General features: G+C 56.1%; 7 protein-coding genes across 7 annotated transcripts; 3 read left to right on the top strand and 4 right to left on the bottom strand.

Moving 5' to 3' along the window:
• Nucleotides 1-11: 11 nt before the first annotated feature.
• Nucleotides 12-910, top strand: SETTUDRAFT_165419 (uncharacterized protein). The gene is made up of 2 exons (XM_008032030.1): nucleotides 12-229; nucleotides 284-910. Exons 1-2 carry the CDS (start codon nucleotides 31-33, stop codon nucleotides 796-798), a joined length of 714 nt encoding a protein of 237 aa, XP_008030221.1. The 5' UTR covers nucleotides 12-30; the 3' UTR covers nucleotides 799-910.
• Nucleotides 911-1051: 141 nt separating this feature from the next.
• SETTUDRAFT_141583 (uncharacterized protein) lies at nucleotides 1052-2491 on the bottom strand (the record flags this gene model as incomplete). The annotated part of the gene is made up of 2 exons (XM_008032031.1): nucleotides 1052-1848; nucleotides 2041-2491. 2 exons carry the CDS (start codon nucleotides 2489-2491, stop codon nucleotides 1094-1096), a joined length of 1206 nt encoding a protein of 401 aa, XP_008030222.1. The 3' UTR covers nucleotides 1052-1093.
• A 652-nt stretch (nucleotides 2492-3143) lies between these two features.
• SETTUDRAFT_97247 (uncharacterized protein) lies at nucleotides 3144-3479 on the top strand (the record flags this gene model as incomplete). Its single annotated transcript, XM_008032032.1, has 2 exons — nucleotides 3144-3212; nucleotides 3279-3479. The coding sequence occupies 2 exons, from the start codon at nucleotides 3144-3146 to the stop codon at nucleotides 3477-3479; spliced, it is 270 nt and encodes an 89-aa protein (XP_008030223.1).
• A 282-nt stretch (nucleotides 3480-3761) lies between these two features.
• SETTUDRAFT_173649 (uncharacterized protein) lies at nucleotides 3762-6101 on the top strand (the record flags this gene model as incomplete). Its single annotated transcript, XM_008032033.1, has 4 exons — nucleotides 3762-4208; nucleotides 4259-4792; nucleotides 5075-5132; nucleotides 5221-6101. 4 exons carry the CDS (start codon nucleotides 3762-3764, stop codon nucleotides 6099-6101), a joined length of 1920 nt encoding a protein of 639 aa, XP_008030224.1.
• Nucleotides 6102-6542: 441 nt separating this feature from the next.
• Nucleotides 6543-9414, bottom strand: SETTUDRAFT_121814 (uncharacterized protein). The gene has a single exon (XM_008032034.1). It carries the CDS (start codon nucleotides 9376-9378, stop codon nucleotides 6892-6894), a length of 2487 nt encoding a protein of 828 aa, XP_008030225.1. The 5' UTR covers nucleotides 9379-9414; the 3' UTR covers nucleotides 6543-6891.
• A 441-nt stretch (nucleotides 9415-9855) lies between these two features.
• Nucleotides 9856-12036, bottom strand: SETTUDRAFT_165423 (uncharacterized protein). Its single transcript, XM_008032035.1, has 9 exons — nucleotides 11896-12036; nucleotides 11786-11831; nucleotides 11609-11715; nucleotides 11512-11556; nucleotides 10921-11314; nucleotides 10498-10869; nucleotides 10300-10448; nucleotides 10103-10248; nucleotides 9856-10047 (listed from the first exon to the last, which is right to left on the bottom strand). Exons 1-9 carry the CDS (start codon nucleotides 12007-12009, stop codon nucleotides 9969-9971), a joined length of 1452 nt encoding a protein of 483 aa, XP_008030226.1. The 5' UTR covers nucleotides 12010-12036; the 3' UTR covers nucleotides 9856-9968.
• A 3440-nt stretch (nucleotides 12037-15476) lies between these two features.
• Nucleotides 15477-17285, bottom strand: SETTUDRAFT_97681 (uncharacterized protein; the record flags this gene model as incomplete). Its single annotated transcript, XM_008032036.1, has 5 exons — nucleotides 15477-15629; nucleotides 15805-15890; nucleotides 16002-16066; nucleotides 16474-16600; nucleotides 17063-17285. 5 exons carry the CDS (start codon nucleotides 17283-17285, stop codon nucleotides 15477-15479), a joined length of 654 nt encoding a protein of 217 aa, XP_008030227.1.
• Nucleotides 17286-19522: the final 2237 nt, after the last annotated feature.

Genomic DNA, 19522 nt, shown 5'->3' on the forward strand with positions numbered 1-19522 from the left:
ACGAGATGTAGTCCCAAGAGCCCCGCCGATATGGACTGGGCGGGCTTGTATTCCGCCTACGCCAAACACCAGAAGCCAGAGACGGACAGCGGGTCACATGACGTGACCTTGGAAGAACAACGGAAAACCAACAAAGTCACCAAGCATGTCGAGATAGCTGACATTGGGTGTGGCTTTGGCGGCCTGCTCTTTGCACTCGCGCCCAAGTTTCCAGATACCTTGATGCTCGGTATGTGTGTCATACTCGAACCAAGGCCATGCTACTAACCTTGCCACTACTCAGGCATGGAGATTCGCACATCGGTGACAGAGTACGTGCAGGAAAAGGTACGCGCTCTGCGCATCCAAAACGCCGCCACAAACGGCTACCAGAACGCGGCGTGCATCCGCGCCAACACGATGAAGTTCCTGCCGAACTTCTTCCAAAAGGCACAACTGTCCAAAATCTTCCTCTGCTTCCCAGACCCCCATTTCAAGCAGCGCAAGCACAAGGCCCGCATTGTGTCGTACACGCTAAACTCGGAGTATGCCTATGTGATGCGGCCGGGTGGCATTGTGTATACGATTACTGATGTGCAGGATCTCCATGAGTGGATGAAGGAGCATTTTGAAAAGCATCCTAGTTTTGAGCGGGTGGAGAGGCGGTTTGAGGAGGGCGAGGGCGAGGATGGCGCCGGCATGGATGAATGCGTCAAGGCGATGAGGGTAGAGACGGAGGAGGGCAAGAAGGTCGAGAGGAACAAGGGCTTGAAGTTTGTGGCGTGTTTTAGGAGGGTCGAGGATCCGCCATGGCCTTGATGGGTTGTGGGGAGAGAAACAGAGTGTGCAAAGTGTGAGCAAACGATGCGTGAGTGCTCGTCTCGAGATTCTTGCGATGGATGGATATCTTGTCCGCTCCTTGATCAATCACACACACAGCAGTAGTCTACAGGAAGTGCATGGGCAGAACTAGTGCTTGTAACAACGCACTCTATCACCGCATCGTCTGTCTATTTCTAGCCTAGGTTCGTAGATAAAGTCTACCCGTCCATGTACACTTTGCAAATGCCCTCGGCAAACACGCATGCAAATGACACATCAAGTAGCCACTATCTCACAACTTGGGAAAACGCACCCTCAAAAATTGGTTCGACCACCCAACATCCAGCCCCAACTGCCACGCGACGCGCAACACCCACTCCGGCTCCCTCATAAACTGTCTACCAACAAGCACCACATCAGCCAGTGGCTCTTTCCCCTCTGTGAGTTTGACAGCAGCCTGAGCCTCGCTTGCGAGTTCCGCAATGCTGTTCTTGGAGAGGGCGGCTCCATCCTCGACAATGTCTCTGGCCTGCTCTGCTGCAATGATGAGGCCCACGGCCCCGATAAACATGTTGAGATTTTCCTTCTTGAGCTCGCGGCGGATCTGAGCCGCAATCTTGGTCTGATAGTCTTTGGAGTCATACGTGCTGATGCGTTGCTCAGGGTGGTTTCCCCCACTGCTTACATCCAGTAGATCCACACCTAGAACGGGCAGCAGCTTCGCGAGCCGGATCGAGCTTTCCACGTCCCAGCTGCCGTACTTCTTGCCCAGCTCCGTTTCTTCCAACCAGTCGGTCGCGCTGATGCGGAGGTACAGGGGCATCGTGTCTGGGATGACGGCACGAATAGCCTTGATGATCTCAATCAGAAGGCGTGTCCGGTTCTCAAATGAGCCGCCGTATTTGTCGGTTCGCTGGTTGGTGACTGGTGAGAGAAACTCATGGATGAGGTAGCCATGTGCAGCGTGTATCTCAATCATGTCAACGCCGGCCTTTACACCCCTTTGGGCTGCCTCGGCCCAGTCCTGAACCAAACGCTCCAGTTCCGCTTCGCTGAGAGCCCGAGGCGCCCAGAACCCGCTGTTCTCGTCGTCTGCTGGCTTGCCGTCCCAAGCCCATTCCTGTCCGCCCATGGGACCGACAACATTAGATGGCCATCCTCCAACGTCTACATCTGCCTTGACGCTGACTTGACGTTTCCCTCCCTGCGTCTTCTGTGCGCCGGCGATCCAGGGGGCACAGGTGCTGGCTTTTCTACCTGCGTGCGCTAGCTGGAGACCGGATAGAGCGCCCTGGCTCTTGATGAAATCAGAGACTCTGCGTAATGCGGGAATCTGCGCGTCGGTCCAGAGGCCAGGGCAGTTTGGAGTAATGCGTCCGTTGGGTTGGACGCCTGTGGCTTCTACCATTACCAGGCTGGCACCTTTGAGTGCGTAGTGACCCAGAGTGGCGATGTGGTAGTCGGTCAACGCGCCCACAGAAGGACCTTCAGACGCGGTGCTGTACTGGCACATGGGCGCGACGAGGATGCGGTTTCGCAGTGTAGTTCCACGAATGGTGAGAGGCGTGAAGAGAGTGGGAACCGGGACATGTTGCTTGCTGTTGGGTACAATCGAGCCTGGACTTGTAAGGTGCTTGGGGGTAAAATAGGGGAGGCCAGGGACGCCGTGGTTGTAATCTTTAGGTGCCATGTGTGCAAGCAGGAACTGTGCTGTGCTGCTTTCAGTAGTGGCGAAGGCTGAAGTATGGGCAGGCCTCTGGATATTCACAAACAGGCGAGAGTCTTAGCCGTGAGTTTATCTTGCCTTGTATGCGTACAGTGGCTTCGACACAAGTTTCTAAAGTACGGTGTGGTGTAAGCACGGTGGCATTGAGTCGTAAGTGCCGGGTGATGTTGCCGAGGCATTTTGCACCCTCCATATCCAAGGCCGAACGCGCCTATCCAAATGGCTTTGCAAAGGTCGTGATTGTCCAGTTGCCTTGCTCTACTGCCCGCCGCTGACCCGCACTCTGCGGCTGGTGAAGAGGTAGAGACTGGGTTTGGCTAGCTTCCCGGAGAAGCAGGGAACCGTCGTTCTGGGCATCATCGAGGGCCCATGACGATGTCGATCGTCTCCAAGCCTGCTGAGATAAGCACAAGTGCCTACTGACGCCTGCACGTGACGACGTGTCGCTTGCCATTGCACCCGTCATGCAGTCGCCATGACGTCAACAGCTGGCTGTTGCATATACATAGTCGCCAGCATCTCCGAGCAAAGACATGCTACAGTCACCCACCGCTTTCAAACTGCATCCCGAAACACACGCCTCTTTCGTACCGACATCGCCTAAACACCATACACCATGTCTGCCGCACCCAACCAGCCCGGTCTCGTCTCCAGCCACGCCCAGTGTGTCAAGGGCGCCGCCGAGGTAAGGACTTGATGTTTTTCTCTGCAGTGAACTCGTGTCAAGATGCTGTGCTAATCATGCGGGCAGGAGACCATCGGAAACGTAACGGGCAGCGAGCCCTGGAGGTCGTCAGGCACTGCGGACAAGGAGCAGGCAGTGAGCGCTATGAAGGCGGCATCAGCCAACCGCGACGCCAGCCAGCAGGGCATGGGTAGCCTCGAGGAGAAGGCGGGTAACTTGGTTGGATGTGAGGGCATGCAGAAGGAGGGAGCTGAGAGCAAGCAATAGACGGCATGCCTTGTGATGTAAAAGTGTACTGTACCATCTAAAATGCAATACAAGGCAAATCAGGACACTCGTGGAGCTCAACTGACGGCCGGTTGCCTTGTAGATCGCGGGTAAAATCTCGTCCAAGACGTGGTTGGGAGCGCTTGTCGCGTGCAGGCCATGCATCATGGGTGGAGAGACGGCGGGCGGCGGGCGGGGAAGCACGGCCCGCGCGTGAGACTGGCACTGGAGCTCAACTCACCTCCACCATCGCTTACCCAAACCAGCTGCGATCCGCCCAATATGCCGCCCCCAGCCCGCGCGCGCCCGCTCAAAAAGGACGACTTTGAGCCGACGCTGAAGAAGCTCAAGACATCCGTCTACCAGGACAGCCTGCGCCCGGCCGCCGTCTCGTCGTCACACTACATTCGCTCCATATCATGGAACGCGTCGGGCACCTTTATCGCGACGGGAGCTGCAGACAAGACGCTGCGCATCTGGAACCCCGAGAAGACCAATGTTAAGAACTCGACCGAGCTGCGCACGCCAAATGTGCCCCCTCTCACCAACCTCGAACGCGTCTCCTTCCACCCCATCAACGAAAACGAACTGGCAAGCTGCGGCTCCGATGGCATGGTCCGATTCTGGGACATCCGCTCCAAAGCCAGTGTCGGCGAGGTCAAGGTTGGCGAGCAGCCATTTACCCTTGCATGGACCCCTGATGGCAACGACATTGTTGTGGGAAGAAAGGTCGCTGTCCTAGCCGTGTGATTCTGGCCATGTGTATTGACTGTTTGCAGGACAACCTCCTCGTCAACGTCGATCGGGCAGCCCTCAGCATCGTCTCGGAACATCGCCAGCCCCTCCAGACCAACCAGTGTGTTTTTGACTGGTCTGGCAACCACCTCTACTCGACCGCCGGTGATGGCAGCGTAAGACTCCTGCGATATCCATCGTTTGAAAACGCCCTCACGCTCAATGCCCATACTTCGGCATGTTACGCTATTTCCATATCACCCAGCGGTGAGTACCTGGCCGCTGGCGGTGGAGATGCATTGGTTTCGCTTTGGGACACACAGGAATGGATTTGCGTGAGAACCTTGGAGTTGGCTGGAGGCCTCGTCAAGACGGTTGACTTCTCCTTTGACGGCAGCTACATCACAGCGGGCTCGGACGATAAGGAAGAAAAGAAGATCCGCATTGCACACGTTGAGACGGGTGAGATTGTCCATACAATCGATGTTCCAACACCAGCAGCCCATGTCGCATGGCACCCTTGCCGGTATATATTAGCCTACTCAGCCGACAACCTTGGGCTGAAGATTATTGGGGGGGTTAGTTGAGCTGCAGGGAAGCAAAGAGGAGAGGAGTTCGCATCAGTTTTAAAAGCGGAAATGATACCCAATTGTTCGAGTTATGCGCGTGGCATTTTTTTTGTCTTTCAGCCTCGGCCCTGTTCTCTCCGTGACGCAATCATGTCACCCAATTTCGGCATAGCAAAGCCCCGAAATTGACTTGCACCTACAGAAGCCGCTGGTTTCGAGGCAAGATTCACACTTCTCATATAATTAACTCGCATCAGGTCGGCCATTATGGACGTGACAGCGCCGATACAGCCAAGCAATCTCTTCTCCGCCAAAGGACTGGTAGTAGTCATTACCGGTGGCGGAAGTGGTACGTTACATAGCTTTCGTACCCCGCCATACCCCGCGCTGCATCTTGATATGTACCTGTACTTTTGGCCAGAAGCTCACCGCTACAGGTCTTGGACTTGCCATTACTTCCGCGCTCTACCAGAACGGTGCCGAGAAGATCTATATTCTCGGTCGCCGACAAGAGGTACTTCGCAATGCTATCAACAAGCTCCAATCCGACACGGCATACAAGCCTCACAGCACCTCCATCCTTAAAGACATAGTATGCGACGTAACCAATCTCGAGTCTGTAAAAGCTGCTGCCGCGTTTATCAAGGAAGACACTGGCTATGTAGATGTCCTGATCAACAACGCTGGCGTCATTGGCCCAAGGAATGGACAAGATATATACAAGGCAGAGTCAATCCAACAGCTGGCAGACACAATGGTAACGGGCTGGGATGATTGGGGCAGTACCATGGCCATCAACACCCAATCCGTCATTGGTGTATCGGCAACTTTCCTGCCTCTCCTCGAAGCAGCCAACACGCGACGCGGATGGGCACCTGGGAAAGTCACGGGCACCGGCAACCCTCGCCAACGCGACAGCTCAAAACTCTCTCAGAGCGGCATTGATTGCGACGACGACCGCATGGCCCACATCATCACCGTCGCATCCGTCGCCTCATACATGCGCTGGATCTCGGCTGGCCTCGCCTACAACGCCAGTAAATCCGCCGCAGCGCACATGGGCAAAATGATGAGCACTTTTCTATCCGAATGGGGCATCCGGAGCAACATTATCTGCCCTGGCCCATACCCCAGCGACATGACGGTCGGCATCAAACCTGTATACGGCACAAACCAGATCCCGCAGGGGCGAATGGGCAGTGTAAGCGACATCGCAGGCTTGACACTGTTCCTGGTGGGCAAGGGCGGTGCATATATCAATGGAACGACGCAGCTTACCGACGGGGGGAGACTGGGCATGTTTCCGGCTACGTATTGATCATGGCTAGATTGATGAGACCTTGTACCGGATGAGAGTTGAAAAGGAGGAATTGAGCAGACAGGTGGGGGATACTTTGACCAAGAGTGAACAAATACAATCGACGACCAAAGCTCAGTCAAGTCATGCCTCTTGACCAAACTCTCTTACATCTAACTTTCACCCCTTTACCCCATCCCGAAGAACAGTGCTTCGTTGCTTCCCCTTCTCCAGTTGCTTTTCAAACTCCCTGTCTGATTCAACCCTGAACAATGCTTATTTTCCTTGTCTCCCGTTATCTTTCTTACGCCCTTTACATTCTCTTTCAGAACATTCAGTTAGTATGTATAACAACAGCACTGGAGAATTTCCCTAGATGAAATAAAATAAATAACTCAAGTGTCGCACGTGTATAAAAACAGTGCCTCGAATATGCTTTTTTCATTCATTCACATGTAGTATCATTTCTAACCTGACAGAATGCTTAAACGCTCCTCCTACTGGGTGAAGAAGCAATTGCATGACACTGCCTGAGGCAGCATGGATATGATACGCAAAACGATGTCTTCCTTATTCATAAATCCTCGTCACACACACCACAGGTATTTGGACCCCTTCCTTCAGTCTTCCTGGAAAGCCAGGGAGACAGCAAGACCTAGCACATTTCTCTGCTTCTAGACGTGATCGGCTCTTGCTCATCTCGTATCTGGCCTCTTCATAGGCGTTTGGGATTCCTTTTGCCTTCTGAATACTTTCCCGGGGTTTTTCTCTTTGCATGATTCACCTGAAAGGCCTGACGTGTATGATTTTCCTACAATCTTCCCAGCACACCTCGTACACTTCCCTCGAGTACCACGTTGCCTTTTACGCTCAGCTCACCGATGCCCGTTTGACCTCCTGAACCTTCGTTGAGCCAGCGCTGAAGCAGCGTATTGCTCTCCATTGGCTTGATATTCGGGGCTGCAGTGCCAACAGTGACGTGTGCAACGGGATTTGCCGTTGTGAAGAGCAGTTCCTCGGTTGTTGTGCCAGCCTGACTCTCAATCTGTAGGGTACCGGAGCCATTCAGTCGCACCACGAAGCACATGATTCGGTCGTCCCAGATTAATCTCTCCATTTGTACATCGCACTTGCCCAGCTCTGGTTCCCAAGAGCCTTCAGAAGTTGTCGACTGCACAGTTTCGTGGAGCTTGATGAGCTTGTCCCAGTACTCTTGGTTTTGCGGTGCAGACGCGCGATGGATCAGAGTAACGTGGAACTCGTTCTGGACGCGCCGGCTCTGCTTCAGTTGGTTGTACGTACGGGCAGTCATGGCATCTTTGTCTTTAAACAGGGCGTCGAGAATCGAGTTGACGCGTTGAGTGTTGAGGCGAACAGAAAAGTACTCCATGCGTGGAGCCTTTTTCGGTTTTGCGGCTGGCTGAGATTTTTGAGAGATTTGATTTTGAGCGTTCTGATTGTTTCTCTTGTTGTTGCCTCCTGATAAATCCATCTTGAAGTCTGGCTTATAGTCGTTCATGGCCCAACTGATAGCAGCATCCATATCGGGATCAGTTGGCATCTCCTTGCCCGCAAATAGAGCTGGGTAAGTGTCGAACATTTTTCCAATGATTGTTTCCAGATTTTGGCGAGAGTCCTTGGTAGGGTCCAGGTCGATGACCAGGTCAAACAGATCGTCCGGCGCATCCGAAGGGTCAACTGGCTGAAAGCGATGCATGAAGCCTTCCATGATCTCGATAATCTCATTTGGACCCTTGGAGCCTGCCTGAATGGTCTGATGGTTGTCGCCACGGTCAAGTACACGTCTCCGCGTCGCTTCTCGGATGCCATCGTAGTTGGACCGGTCATGAACGTAGTGCAGGGCGACGAAGCGCGCATCTGGCACGTTTTTGGAGATATCATTGATGAGCTGATCTCGCTCGCGTCTCTGGTGATTGTTACGATCTGCAATGACGACAGGGTTTGTGACTAGCAGTGAAGAGACGGTGTCGGCAAAGACCTGGCCACGACCCTTTTTGGCCTTGACGTTGTCGTTCTGAAAGTGGCCCCATCCGAACAACTTTACGAGAGCGAGAGCCAAGGTTGTCTTTCCGCAGCCAATGGTTGCAACGGGAACAAGTACAATATTCCTGGTAGCATTCTTACTCTCGACAGCTCCGTTCTGCAGCTCTTGCCGGATAATCTCAGCACCGGTGGTTCCACGCGAGGCCAAAAACTCGTCGCGCATCTTGATAATGCCGTGGTTCGCATTGTAATCCTTTGCTAGAGACTTATTCTGACTGAATTTCCAGCGAGCAAAGTCAAGGTACTCCTTGGTGATTGCCTCGTGCTTCTTGTAACGCGGCGGCTTACCGGCGATCAGAGCTCGAGTACACTCACGCCACTGACGGTACATGAGATAGGGCTCTTCGAATTTGTATTTGAAGAACCAGTCAACGTAGGGTGCGCCTTCGGACTCGCGTGCCTTGCAACGGATGACAAAGCCTTCTGTGTCGCGTCCCTCGTAATTGCCTGTCTCGGCGACCTTATCTAGGAAAGCCTTGACTTGCCTAATGTCATTTTCCATTACGTACGTAACCTTCTTCATGCCCCACTCATCAGCAAACCTGTCGACTAGATGGCCAGGGTATGTAGCGAAGTCGGGCAGGTTGAGATTGATGCCGTGTACGTAAAGACCAGCCTGCTCGGGAGTATATGCCAGCACGTGCTCCTCAAATTCGTCATCGCATAGCTCTGCTACCAGCGTCGCGTTCATGGATCGCAGCGTGCGCGCCAAATCTGCCTTGGTCTTGCCGACCGATGCAACATGGCGCTCAACCCACTGCTCGCCTGCGCAAGCATGGCTGAGCCCTTCTTCCCTGGGGCCTGTCGAGTGTTTGCTGCATACCAACAGCGTGTCGTCGTCCAGGCCAGCTATGAAGATGATGCAGCCGTTCTCCTTGACACTGAGCTCGTACGGGCCCCGCGTGTCGCGCTCGACATTCTTCCACTCTGTTTTCCGAATCTCTCCGTGGTTGAAAAACTTGTCGTATCCTCTAACGGCAATCTCGTGGTTGCCTTGCAGGTTCTTGTATGTGAAGAGGCCGCGCGCATAGGTGGGGAGATTGGCCTTTTTGTAGTCCCACTCGTTCATCTTCCATGAGTTGACAGTGCGGCCATTCGGGAGTGGGAACGTGTGTTGTTTGACGGAGAAGCCACCGCTTCCCTTCTTGCCCGTGTGTGCTTCCAGAGTGTGCACCAACTCGGCAATTTCTTTCGGGTCTTGGGGCGCATAGGGCGCTTGATCGCGGTGCGCCATGATAGCGGTCGATGCGAAAAAACGGGCAAACACGGTCCGCGTCTGGGATCGGAATGAGGCTTGGGTGCGCTCGAGGGAGGGAAAGGAAATCTGGGAAAAAGTCAATTGTAAGCCAGAAGTGACGCGTTGTAGTACGGGGGAAAAAGCGCAAGAGCGGGGAGAAAGTTGTATAAAATGAGCGAGCATGGAGGCGGCCAGCACCAAGATAGACTAAGTGTGCAGTCGCGATGAGTCAGTCGGGAAAGGGCGCTGCATACCAAAAACTCAGCTCTCCGGAGCGAATGTGGCTGTGAAAAAGGGCGACGGCGCGATTCAAATGAAGTCAGTCTGGAGTCATGGCGACGATTGTGTGCGGGACCTGCGATGAGATCACTGCCTGGTGTGGGTGCCTGACTCCCGCGGGGCGGGGCCCACGCTAAACTTGATCGGGCAGCGCCATCTATGTGTATGTGTATGCTCGATGCAAAGACAGTCATGGCAAGTGTTAACGAGCTGTGCATTTTTGGTGTTTTTGCTATTTTCGTAATCTACCCACACGCCTATACAGAGCATGTACTTGTACGTAGCCTCGCTACACAGACATTTCCCAATCAGAGCTTCTTAACGCCTTCAGCCAGCAGCTTCTCCACCTCATCCTTGTGGCTGGAAAAGTTGTCGACGAGATTATCCCTATGCCTGAGTCAGCCAAGATTCGATGTATCAGCCACTAGATTCGACTACTCACCACATGCTCGGGTTGTGCTCGTGCTTCTTGCTGCTGTTCCATGCCCAGTCGGTAATGGAGAACATGCGCGAACTCTCCATCATGAAAGCGATTGCGCCCTTTGAGATTTGCATCTCAGGCGGCGGCTGCGCGCTCGCTGCCTTGAACTTGAAGCTTGTCAGAAACGACTGCCACGAGCCTGTTAAAACCAAACATACCTCCTCATATGCAACACCGTGGGGCACAAAGCCGCACTCGAAGCTAACACCTCCGGGCTGGAACTCGTCTGAACGACCCGCGTATTCGCCGTAGATCAAACCCATGAGCTCAGAGGCTCCATTGCGGTGGTAGTATGGTGGACGGTAGGCTAGGCAGGGGTCAGCTTCACTCTTGTCTATCCCATGTTTAGAACGCACTGTGAGAAGCCACGTCCCATCGCGGGCTGAAAATCAAAAAGTCTGCCAGCGGCGCAGCCGAATCGCGAGAGGGGGCCGTAATGACACAGAAGATGGACGGGTCAATGTGGTCAACCGAGATGGAACCAACGTTGACAAACTTGGTCAGGTCGTACTTGTACGGCACATAGTTGCCATGCCACGCAACAACATCAAATGGCGAGTGCTCCTGCTTGCTGACAAAGAACTTTCCAGCAAGCTTGTACACAATCTCCCATGGCGCCTTTTCAATCTCGTATTTGGCCTTGGGGTGCAAAAAGTCACGAGCATTGGCAAGTCCATTCGCCCCCAGAGGGCCCAGCTCTGGAAGTTGGAATTGTGATCCCCAGATTTCTGCAACATGTCAGCTCATGCTAAGCAGACTTGAACATCAAGCCGTCGTACCCAGAATATAGCCTCGGGTCGGACCCTCGACCTTGACCTTGAATCGCTGTCCGCGTTGGATGACGCAAATCTCGCCTGGCTGGACATACATGGGCCCAAATTCAGTCAAAATGTCCAGAGGACCCTGCTGGGGCACAATCAAAAAGTCGCCATCCGAGTTAACAGCGGCCCTCCGTTCCATGCTCGCATTGCACAGATACGTATGCACGGCTAGACCCTCCCTGAGAGTCGGGTCGCCTGAACCGGCAATAGTCTTAAGACCGGAGATGAAGTCGACATTTCCACCAGTGGGGATGTCAAAGGGCAGCCAAGCTAACTGCGTAGGCGACACATGGACGCGCTTGTTCAAAGGAAGGAAGTTTGACTCGGTGTCCTCGTTATCCGGCAAGTCAGTCTGGAAGGAAAAGGTCAGCGTACGTCATATGTCACCGCCACTTTGATATCGAGGCACTATGCTATGCATATTCGCCTTCCGTTTCTTTTTCTTTTGCAACATGACGGTCACGATGTCCCGCGAAAAGGCGCTTACGATGACGTGAGGCACATTTCACACCTCAGGCTCACCGATTAGCAAAGGAGATGGGCGCTTACAAACCCTTGGTGGGCAACGGCAGGCCGCGCTCTGTATAGGTAGGCCTGAAACTATACGTCAGCCTCTATAGCAGTCGGCTTGATGCATTCTCACAACATTTTTGTTCAAGTGTCTGGGGGCGACGAATGCAGAGCCCGTCATCTGCTCGGCATAGAGTCCAAATCTGACATTTCTGGGGTTGTTCTGGCCTTGGGGTATGGTGCCTTATTTTTTCCCGACCAGTCCATTAGCCTGCATGCAGTAGTGTGTGATGGGTACGGGGGGCTTTCTCACCTGGCACCGCCTCGGATTCAAAGACGTTGCCGAAGCCAGATTGATACTGGGGAAACGCAAGTCGTCAGCAGGGCAAAGAGGAAGACGGGCGCGTCGGCGAATGCGCTCACCTCATAGGGGTCATTTTTCCTGGTAGCAAAGGACGGAATGGCGCCGTCCTTTTGGGTCTCTGCCCAGTGGAAGATATTCTGGTACTGTTTGGGGTCTTGCAACGGTTCAGGCATGGTGTGTCGTCTTAGTTGGGGTTGGCGGCCAAGGGTGTTTGCAGCGTGATGGTCAACGAGGCCAATGATGCAGACGAGGGAAAGGCTTCACCGCTACTTGATGCGAGCGTGGACGTGGGTAGATGCATCTGAAGAAGAAGAATCGCTGAGCAACTGACGCTACAAGTAGTGTACCATCCCCCATCGGCAACCCCCACCACATGTCGGCCCCACAACGTCTCATGCAGAGGCTTCTGACGCATGCATTGTGCACCCAACCACCACCAGTCCGGTCAGATTAGCCTGCACGAGCATTTGGAAGATGCATTGCCCAATCATTGCGGTCGGCGGCCTCGACACGAAGGTGGATGTTCAACACTCGGGCAACATTGCGGCGGTTGCGTCAGTGGTGCGGTGCGAAGACGCCGAGGGGGACAGGTGGAGGAGGGGCAAGTGAGGTGGCTCCACGGCTTGGCGCAACACCCATTCGCTGCCGTTGAACTCTATCCGACAGGCCAAGTAGCGAGTATCACTATGTATCAAGTTGAAGAACCGGAGGTCCGGGAGTACTTAGCAGACATGTCGGCCGTTGTGCCGAGGGCGTGTTGGAGCCGCAATCGGAAGACGCGGAGCCTCGCCATGCTGCATGTTACTGCGTACTACGCGCTATACAGTGTATATAGTAGACATGGGTAGATTGTTTCCCCAAATCTGCTTACATGTACTCACTCACTCCAGTTGCAGGCATGGTGGATTGGGTCAGTCCGAGTTGATGCAAAGAGAGTTGTGGTCGGGCCTGTGTCGACGACGGCTATGGGCAAATGGCTTCATGCAGCTAACCCCAAGCCTCAAGCAAGACATATGACACGACGCAAGCTGCAGCCGTCCTGCCTCACTCTTTTTTGGCGACGCCGTGGCTCGACTGCTGACGATGCAAACGCCACAAATAACCTTTTTTCCAGCCCTATGCTCTCGTGCCACAACAGCCGAGAGACACCGGGGACGGACCTCGCCTACGTACATGCAACATATACACATGGACTTGGACCCAGCCAGCCATCCGCCCGTAACACGCAGCCCATGGCCATGACAGGGCAACGAGGCCAAGGGAAGAGAGTGAGAGGGGGGGGGGCAAGGAACGTAAGATGGCGTGGCAGCTCGGATGGCCTCGTGGCTATTCTGCCGTACATGGCAAGCTGACGACGAGCGGCGTATACCGAGTACCGGATTTTGCTGGCGTCGATATTGGGGGCGGGCGGCGAGAGACGGAGACAGGTTATGGGTGAGTATGTGAGTGTGTGTAAGAGAATCAATGGACGATTCCGAAAATAGACAAGCAAATGTATTGGAAATTTCCATCAAGCTTCTGACGCAGCGCCAAACCAAAAGGCGGATCTTGTGTGTACACGCAGCCATACATACATGTTACCAAGGACCTACTGGTAGCCCCCTGCAGGTTGATGAGGCGACGCGCGCACGCCGGTCTGGGTTTCATTTTGCACGCGGCAATCGTACCTATGTGGTCTGGTCTGGTCTGGTCTGATCCAAGTACTGTCGGGCGAAGAAGAAAACATGGTGTACTGTACAATACATTGATCATGCTTTGTTTCTTACCCACACATCCACACGCATAGCCACACCCACACCCACACCCACACCCACACACCGCACTTTTGGGTGTGTGTGTGTGTGTGTGCAAGTTGCCTTGGTTTGCATTCTACGCCATGGATGCTAGGACAAGCAAGACAGAGAGAGCACAAGGCCCGACTGGCTTCGGAACCCAACTCCGCACATGACCTCGTCTGAACATGGTAAAGTTGCCCTCGTTCTCCAGTGCGCGATTCGGCGCTACTACCCGTCTCACTCGTGATGACTACTACCCTCTTTTTGATTTTTCTTAGGCTACATACATGGACCGCCTATATATATCATGTCGTCATCGTTTGTCCTGCATAGCTGACAAGACGGCCGCTTGCTGCATGCCACAAGGGCCCAAAACGCGCGCTTCCCGCCCAATATTCGCTACTTGACCGAGAGCGGCATTATCCTTTGTGAACAGACGGGCCTTGGGCATTGCTTGTCGAGGGCTAGCGCGACAGTTTGCGTCCAGGAAGGTTGTCTCGCAAGCCCCCTCCATGTTGCTAACCACACACACACACACACTCACCCTCCAGCTTGCGCCTCCAATGGCTTGCGCATGGCCGTGGGCGTAAAGTGCGCGTAAGCGCTCATGGGTAATGTGTGCGGGGATATGCTAATTCGCTACAAGGGCCTCGTCCATCCTTGCCCGCGACGACACCACCACCACCACCACCACCACTACACAACCACCTTGTCCCTCGCCTCGCGATAACGTGTCCACAACTCGGGTGTGCCATGTAGATCACGAGTACCCTCCCCTCCCTCTTGCTCGCCATGTCCGCCCTAGCTGGCGACCATCAACCGTTTAGCAGCTATCGTTGCCTGTCCATGTTGCCCTCGCGCGATTCGACCAAACAGAGGGGCGACATGGGAGACAGGAGAGGGGCTCGTCTTTTTTTCCGTCTTGCGCGATTTGCGACGAGCTTGGCGAGCCGTTCGCATACAGAGTCTATGCACCCACCCGCCGAACACATGCGAACAAGTGCCATTGGATTGATCAGCGCACCTAACAAACACCAGGGCGCCTTTGCGGACCCTGCCTTTGATCGGCCCTCGCCCTGCCTTAGACGGCCGCTGACCCTGCGCTGATCGGCCTCGACCTGTCACCACCCCCATTGATTGTGAAGCTGCTGAAAAAGCAGTCCCAAGGACACTGGCTTGATAGAGCATGGCGAGGAAAAAAAAACAAAAGACAATACACCTACATACACCCAACTCTGAGTAAGCAACGCCAATCTATACAGATCGACACCCAGCCAAGACACGAGCCCGGCCAGCCTCGAGGCAAAAATCGGCCAAGTGATCATCCCCCGCCGGAGAGGCTAATCTCCAACCATGCCATAGGCTGCAAATGAGACACGCTCAGTCAATCTTGGGAACTGGTAGATTTGATATGTATGGTTTGGTGGAGAAGCCGCCTACTGCATTTCTTGCTCTGCGGCCAGGGTGGCGATAGGCCAAGGCCATGGCCATTGAAACGTTCAAATGCAGCGCCGTCATACACACCCGGCGCGCTACAGGGCAGTCTAATCGTCGCCTCATACGGGGTGCCGCATCCTCGACGCCCGCCCGTCAATCAGCTTGCAGCAATAAGAGGCGTGCAAAGAGGCGTAGATGTGACTATGCAGCGTGATGGAAACGGAGACATGACTTTGGACACATCCCTGAAAAGTCTTTGCGTATACGGGGCCAGCCTTCACATACCACGGCCATAGTACACAGCTTTCGCCACAAAGCCAACGCTTCTGTCTGTCCGACACGCGTCGCGTTGCGACGACCTCGTCGTACCTACACCATGCCATAGCCACAATCTCGAGCGGCGTGTCCGCAACCCTGCGAGCCAAGGCCTAGTCGCTCATCCATGCTGCGACGCGATTGCCTCCAAAGCGCGCCGCAAAACGGAGCCCTGATGAGCCCATGGGGAAGTACGACACGACGTACCAAAGAAGGGCAACCAGCTGGGCGACGGCCGCAACGAAGGTAAGAAGGGTGTTATGCAGCTAGTCACGCAGACATTGTCAGTACCGACGAGCAAGGCGAAGCGCAATCGATAACGACGGGCGTGGGGGAGGGGAGAGGAGGGGGGAAGGGGGCACGAGGACAAGGATTCTGGGCAGAATGCACCAGGGGCCCGACATGCAGCAGGGATTAATACACTAGAGAAAGCCGACTTACACCCAAGGAGAAGACGAGCGTGAGAACAATGCTGCCAAAATAAGCAGCTGTAAACGGAAGTCTCGGACCAGAGATGAGGTGTTGGACTGCATCATGGTCAGCAGTGGACAAGCAAATAGCCATGAGTGGGTGGTGGTGGTGGTGGTGTCGTCGTCGTCGTCGTCGCCGTCGCGCTTGTGCACGCAAGGCTTACTTACAATATTGTATGGGGCCCATCAGAACCCCCCAAGCGCCGAGAAAGAGAAGGCTTCCCATCGACCATCTGCAACCAGACCATGGTTGTTAGCACTAGCGTTCTTCAGGTGACGTGCATGAGGCTTGGCCGAGAGACCTGACTCGGCCAAAGGTTGTCTGCACCCTGCAGCGCGCCGAACCTTGGACCCGCATGATCGCTGCGGAGGGCCCAGTGCCGATGTTACAGTGGCTAGAGAGGTCAAGTGGCACATGGACTCGATTCGTCAAAGCTGCCGTCGGCAGTGGGCGCGCGCGCGCGGAGACGAGGTGCACTTTGAACGCGTTGCATGAGTTCGCATAGCCGTGCGGGACGATGAGCAGAACATGTGCCACTGGCCATCTGCCTGGCACCACCTCTGGCCAGGGCAACAAATAAGGGAAGGTTGACCGGGGCAGCGGCGGGGAGGGGAGGGGAGGGGGAAGCGGACGACTCACAATATGGCAAACTTGCGCGGCTTCACCAGGAAGACGGGCGTGAACATGAGCCCGATGCAGGTAGCAAACATGGCCAGGGCCGCCAGAAGCAGACCGCCAAACACGAGGAGCCGGTCCCAGCGACTTACTGCGGGTAGTGGTCAGCACAGATCGAGACATATAAGGCAGCATCAAGGTGCAGGGCTCGTGCATCTGAGATGGTGACGCAGGAACTGCCTTCTGTCACAATGCCGCCGGCTCGTTGGGCGGGCATGTCCGGGCCACGGCGAGGGGCAGATGACAGGTCCACGGCCATGGGGGAATAGGGAATCCCAGCGGTGTGCGAATGCTCATTTCAACATTGCCATGTGCTGCACATGTGGATGCGAGGACAAAGAAGCCTGGCTGTGCATGTGAAACTAGCCCCGAAGCATCGTCGTCTGATTAGGCCACGAGCCCCGGGCGGCCCTCGCGTCGGTGCTTGGGGGGGAAAAGGTATATAAGATCGAGGACATGGCGCAATCGACCCGGGGCAGCAGAGGGCAGCGGTGGAGGATGACGGGGGGTGTGTGTGTGCTTGCTGAGGAAAGAAGAGCGACTTGGGACTTACGCGCAAACCAGCCCTCCTCCTCCTCTCGCCGTGAGGGGGCGGGAAGGGGGGCTCCAGGGTTGGATTCGGTGGTAGGCAGGCGCACATAGCCGCCGTCGCCAAAGGGATTCAGGTTTTGTATGCGGTCGAGGAGCGAGGGGGGCGCGGTGCTCACGGGCGCCTGCGACTCTCGCCGGCTCCAGCCCAGCGAGTTCATGGATTCTCGGAACGAAGCGGACGCCATGGTGGGCAATGTAGCAGTCGGTGGGAGAGCACGCGGTGCTAGCGCCGGTTGTTGCTGTGTAGAAGAAACCTGCTGCGATACGGGCGTCGAGGGAGGATTCGCAGGCTAGTGCCAATGGGCCTTGGGGGGGTCGAGGGCGACTTGGGGTGTGGGCGAAGCTTTGCGAGAAGCCGCAGCAGGCGACACCGAGATATGCGGGTCTTGGTGTGCTAGGGAGCTGCCGTAGGCCCCGGCGCCTTTGACAGGGCTAGGCTGCGCTCGCAAGGTGCGTGATGCGCAGCGCAGGGGGGAGGCGGCGGCGGGGGGAGAGGGTGGATGCGTGGTGGGTGTGTGGTGGATGGGTGCGAAGGTGTAGGTGTACAGAGGCCTCTGCGTGGAGGAGTGCGCGTATCGAGCGGCGACGACAGCGGCAGCAGCACAGAAGCAGCAGCAGCAGCAGCAGCAGCGCAACTGTCAGGCCTCGGACGACGGACCGGAGGATTTCGTGCAGATGATCTGCCTGCGGTGGAGGAAGCGGAGGCCCAATGGCAGAGGTTGGACAGGCGTCTTGGACAGGACGACGGGTGGGCAAGGCTTGTGACGAGGCCGCAATGGCAGAGGGCAGCATGGAGCCAGCCTGTGGGCGGGGCGCCTGTGATTGGCTGGGCGGGGCGTGGACGAGAGAAGAAGGCATGGGGAAGCCAAATGGGCCGTGGGAGGCGGACTAGCGTCGGATAGGGGGCACTGGGGACGAGTGTATACTGCACAGTACTGTACGTCTTGCCTTGTCTGGCCTTGGTGGTGGTGCGGCGGCTGGGTGCCGGGCGTGTCTGGGTGTGTCTGGGTGTGTCTTGTCGTGTCTTGCCTTGTCTCGTCGTGCGTCGTGGGCGAGGGCTTTGCACGCGTCGGCCATTGTAGCGACTAGCGCGCGATCGCCTCCCGCTGCAGCGCACCAGCCTGGGTGAACCACGCCCCGGGCTAGGCTGCATGCGGCTAGCGCGCAAAGCCGCTCTCGCCCTTGGACACCCTTGGACACTCTTGGACATGCACGCCCACGCCCACACCCTCCTGCTCTTCTCGCGCCCACACCCATAAGCCATAGCCATCGCCATCGCCATAGCCATACCCACACCACACCCACACCCTCACCCACACCCCCCTCGCCCACACCCTCGCGCCGCCCTGGCCGGCGCGCTCGGCCAGGCATGCCTTGGAAAATCAAGCTGGACATGACGCTCCCGTCAACGGGCCCCCGAGCTGTGCCTGCTAGTGAGTCACATCGCGCGCCCTCTTCGACGCCTGGCAAGCCCGGGTAGCTGAGACACGACGGCCTGCGAGTGACCATTTGGGCCGGAGCGTGTCCGCACGACCAGGGTTGGACCACGGCCGCCGCGCTGGAGGCTTGCAGACGCTGCTTGTCGATGCCACCACCACGAGCAGAGCCACAGGCCAGAGGGCGAGGCGGGTCACATCGAGCAGAGAGCCGCGCTGCGCTCGCCAGAGTATATTATGCGGCCGTGTGCCGCCTCCTCCCAGGCCCCTCCAATCGTCCTCGCTGCCCGTCCCATTGCTGCTCTGCTGCTGTTATTGTTATTGTTGCTGCTGCTGCTACGCCCGCGATCCGTCGATACACATATCCGCGCCCATAGCCTGTGGAGCTTTCCGCCCCCAGTACCAGACATAGGATACCGTACCAGCGTCTGCCATACATACACACACCCTACATAGCTACATAGCGTAGTAACGTGCGCGGCCCACACCGGCCCGACTTTCCAAATCTCACCTCGCCCTACAGATAGTCGCACTGCGCGGCACGGCACTGCGCTGCACTGCACTGTGCCCCCCCTCGGTGTGCCTACGTCACTCGCAGCATCATCGCGCCTGGCAGCGGCTGTCGCCATCGCCCGCGCACACGCTGCGAGCGAGTGCGCCTTCGAGTGCAAGTCGCAGTCGACGTGCCCAGCTGCTGCACCGCATCGGCTAGCCAGGCCGTCGTTGCTTCTGGCTGTTTGCACCCCCCCGCCGCGCTGCACCTCTCCCCCCGCCGCCGCGCGCTGATTGGGCGGCTGCCGATAGCTGCTTGGCAGGCCGACTAAAGAGAACACCACCGTCTCTGACCGCCTTCCGGCCCACGGCGCCCTCGCTTGAGCTGCCCCGTCTCTTCCTTTCCAAGAGCCGCTGCAGCCATTCGACTCTCGACCTCTGCCCTGCCCTGCCCTGCCCTATCCTGCCCTTGGCCGCGCGCCCCCCCCCCAGCT

Source organism: Exserohilum turcica, assembly GCF_000359705.1.
Source record: "Exserohilum turcica Et28A unplaced genomic scaffold SETTUscaffold_7, whole genome shotgun sequence".
Taxonomy (NCBI): Eukaryota; Fungi; Ascomycota; class Dothideomycetes; order Pleosporales; family Pleosporaceae; genus Exserohilum; species Exserohilum turcicum.

Coding starts and splice junctions, on each gene's coding strand:
- SETTUDRAFT_165419 (XM_008032030.1), top strand. CDS start 31: ATGGACTGGGCGGGCTTGTATTCCGCCTACGCCAAACACCAGAAGCCA. Junction 230..283: donor TCCAGATACCTTGATGCTCG/GTATGTGTGTCA, acceptor GCCACTACTCAG/GCATGGAGATTCGCACATCG.
- SETTUDRAFT_121814 (XM_008032034.1), bottom strand. CDS start 9,378: ATGGCGCACCGCGATCAAGCGCCCTATGCGCCCCAAGACCCGAAAGAA.
- SETTUDRAFT_165423 (XM_008032035.1), bottom strand. CDS start 12,009: ATGCCTGAACCGTTGCAAGACCCCAAACAGTACCAGAATATCTTCCAC. Junction 11,832..11,895: donor GGAAAAATGACCCCTATGAG/GTGAGCGCATTC, acceptor GCGTTTCCCCAG/TATCAATCTGGCTTCGGCAA. Junction 10,449..10,497: donor ATGGGACGTGGCTTCTCACA/GTGCGTTCTAAA, acceptor ACCCCTGCCTAG/CCTACCGTCCACCATACTAC.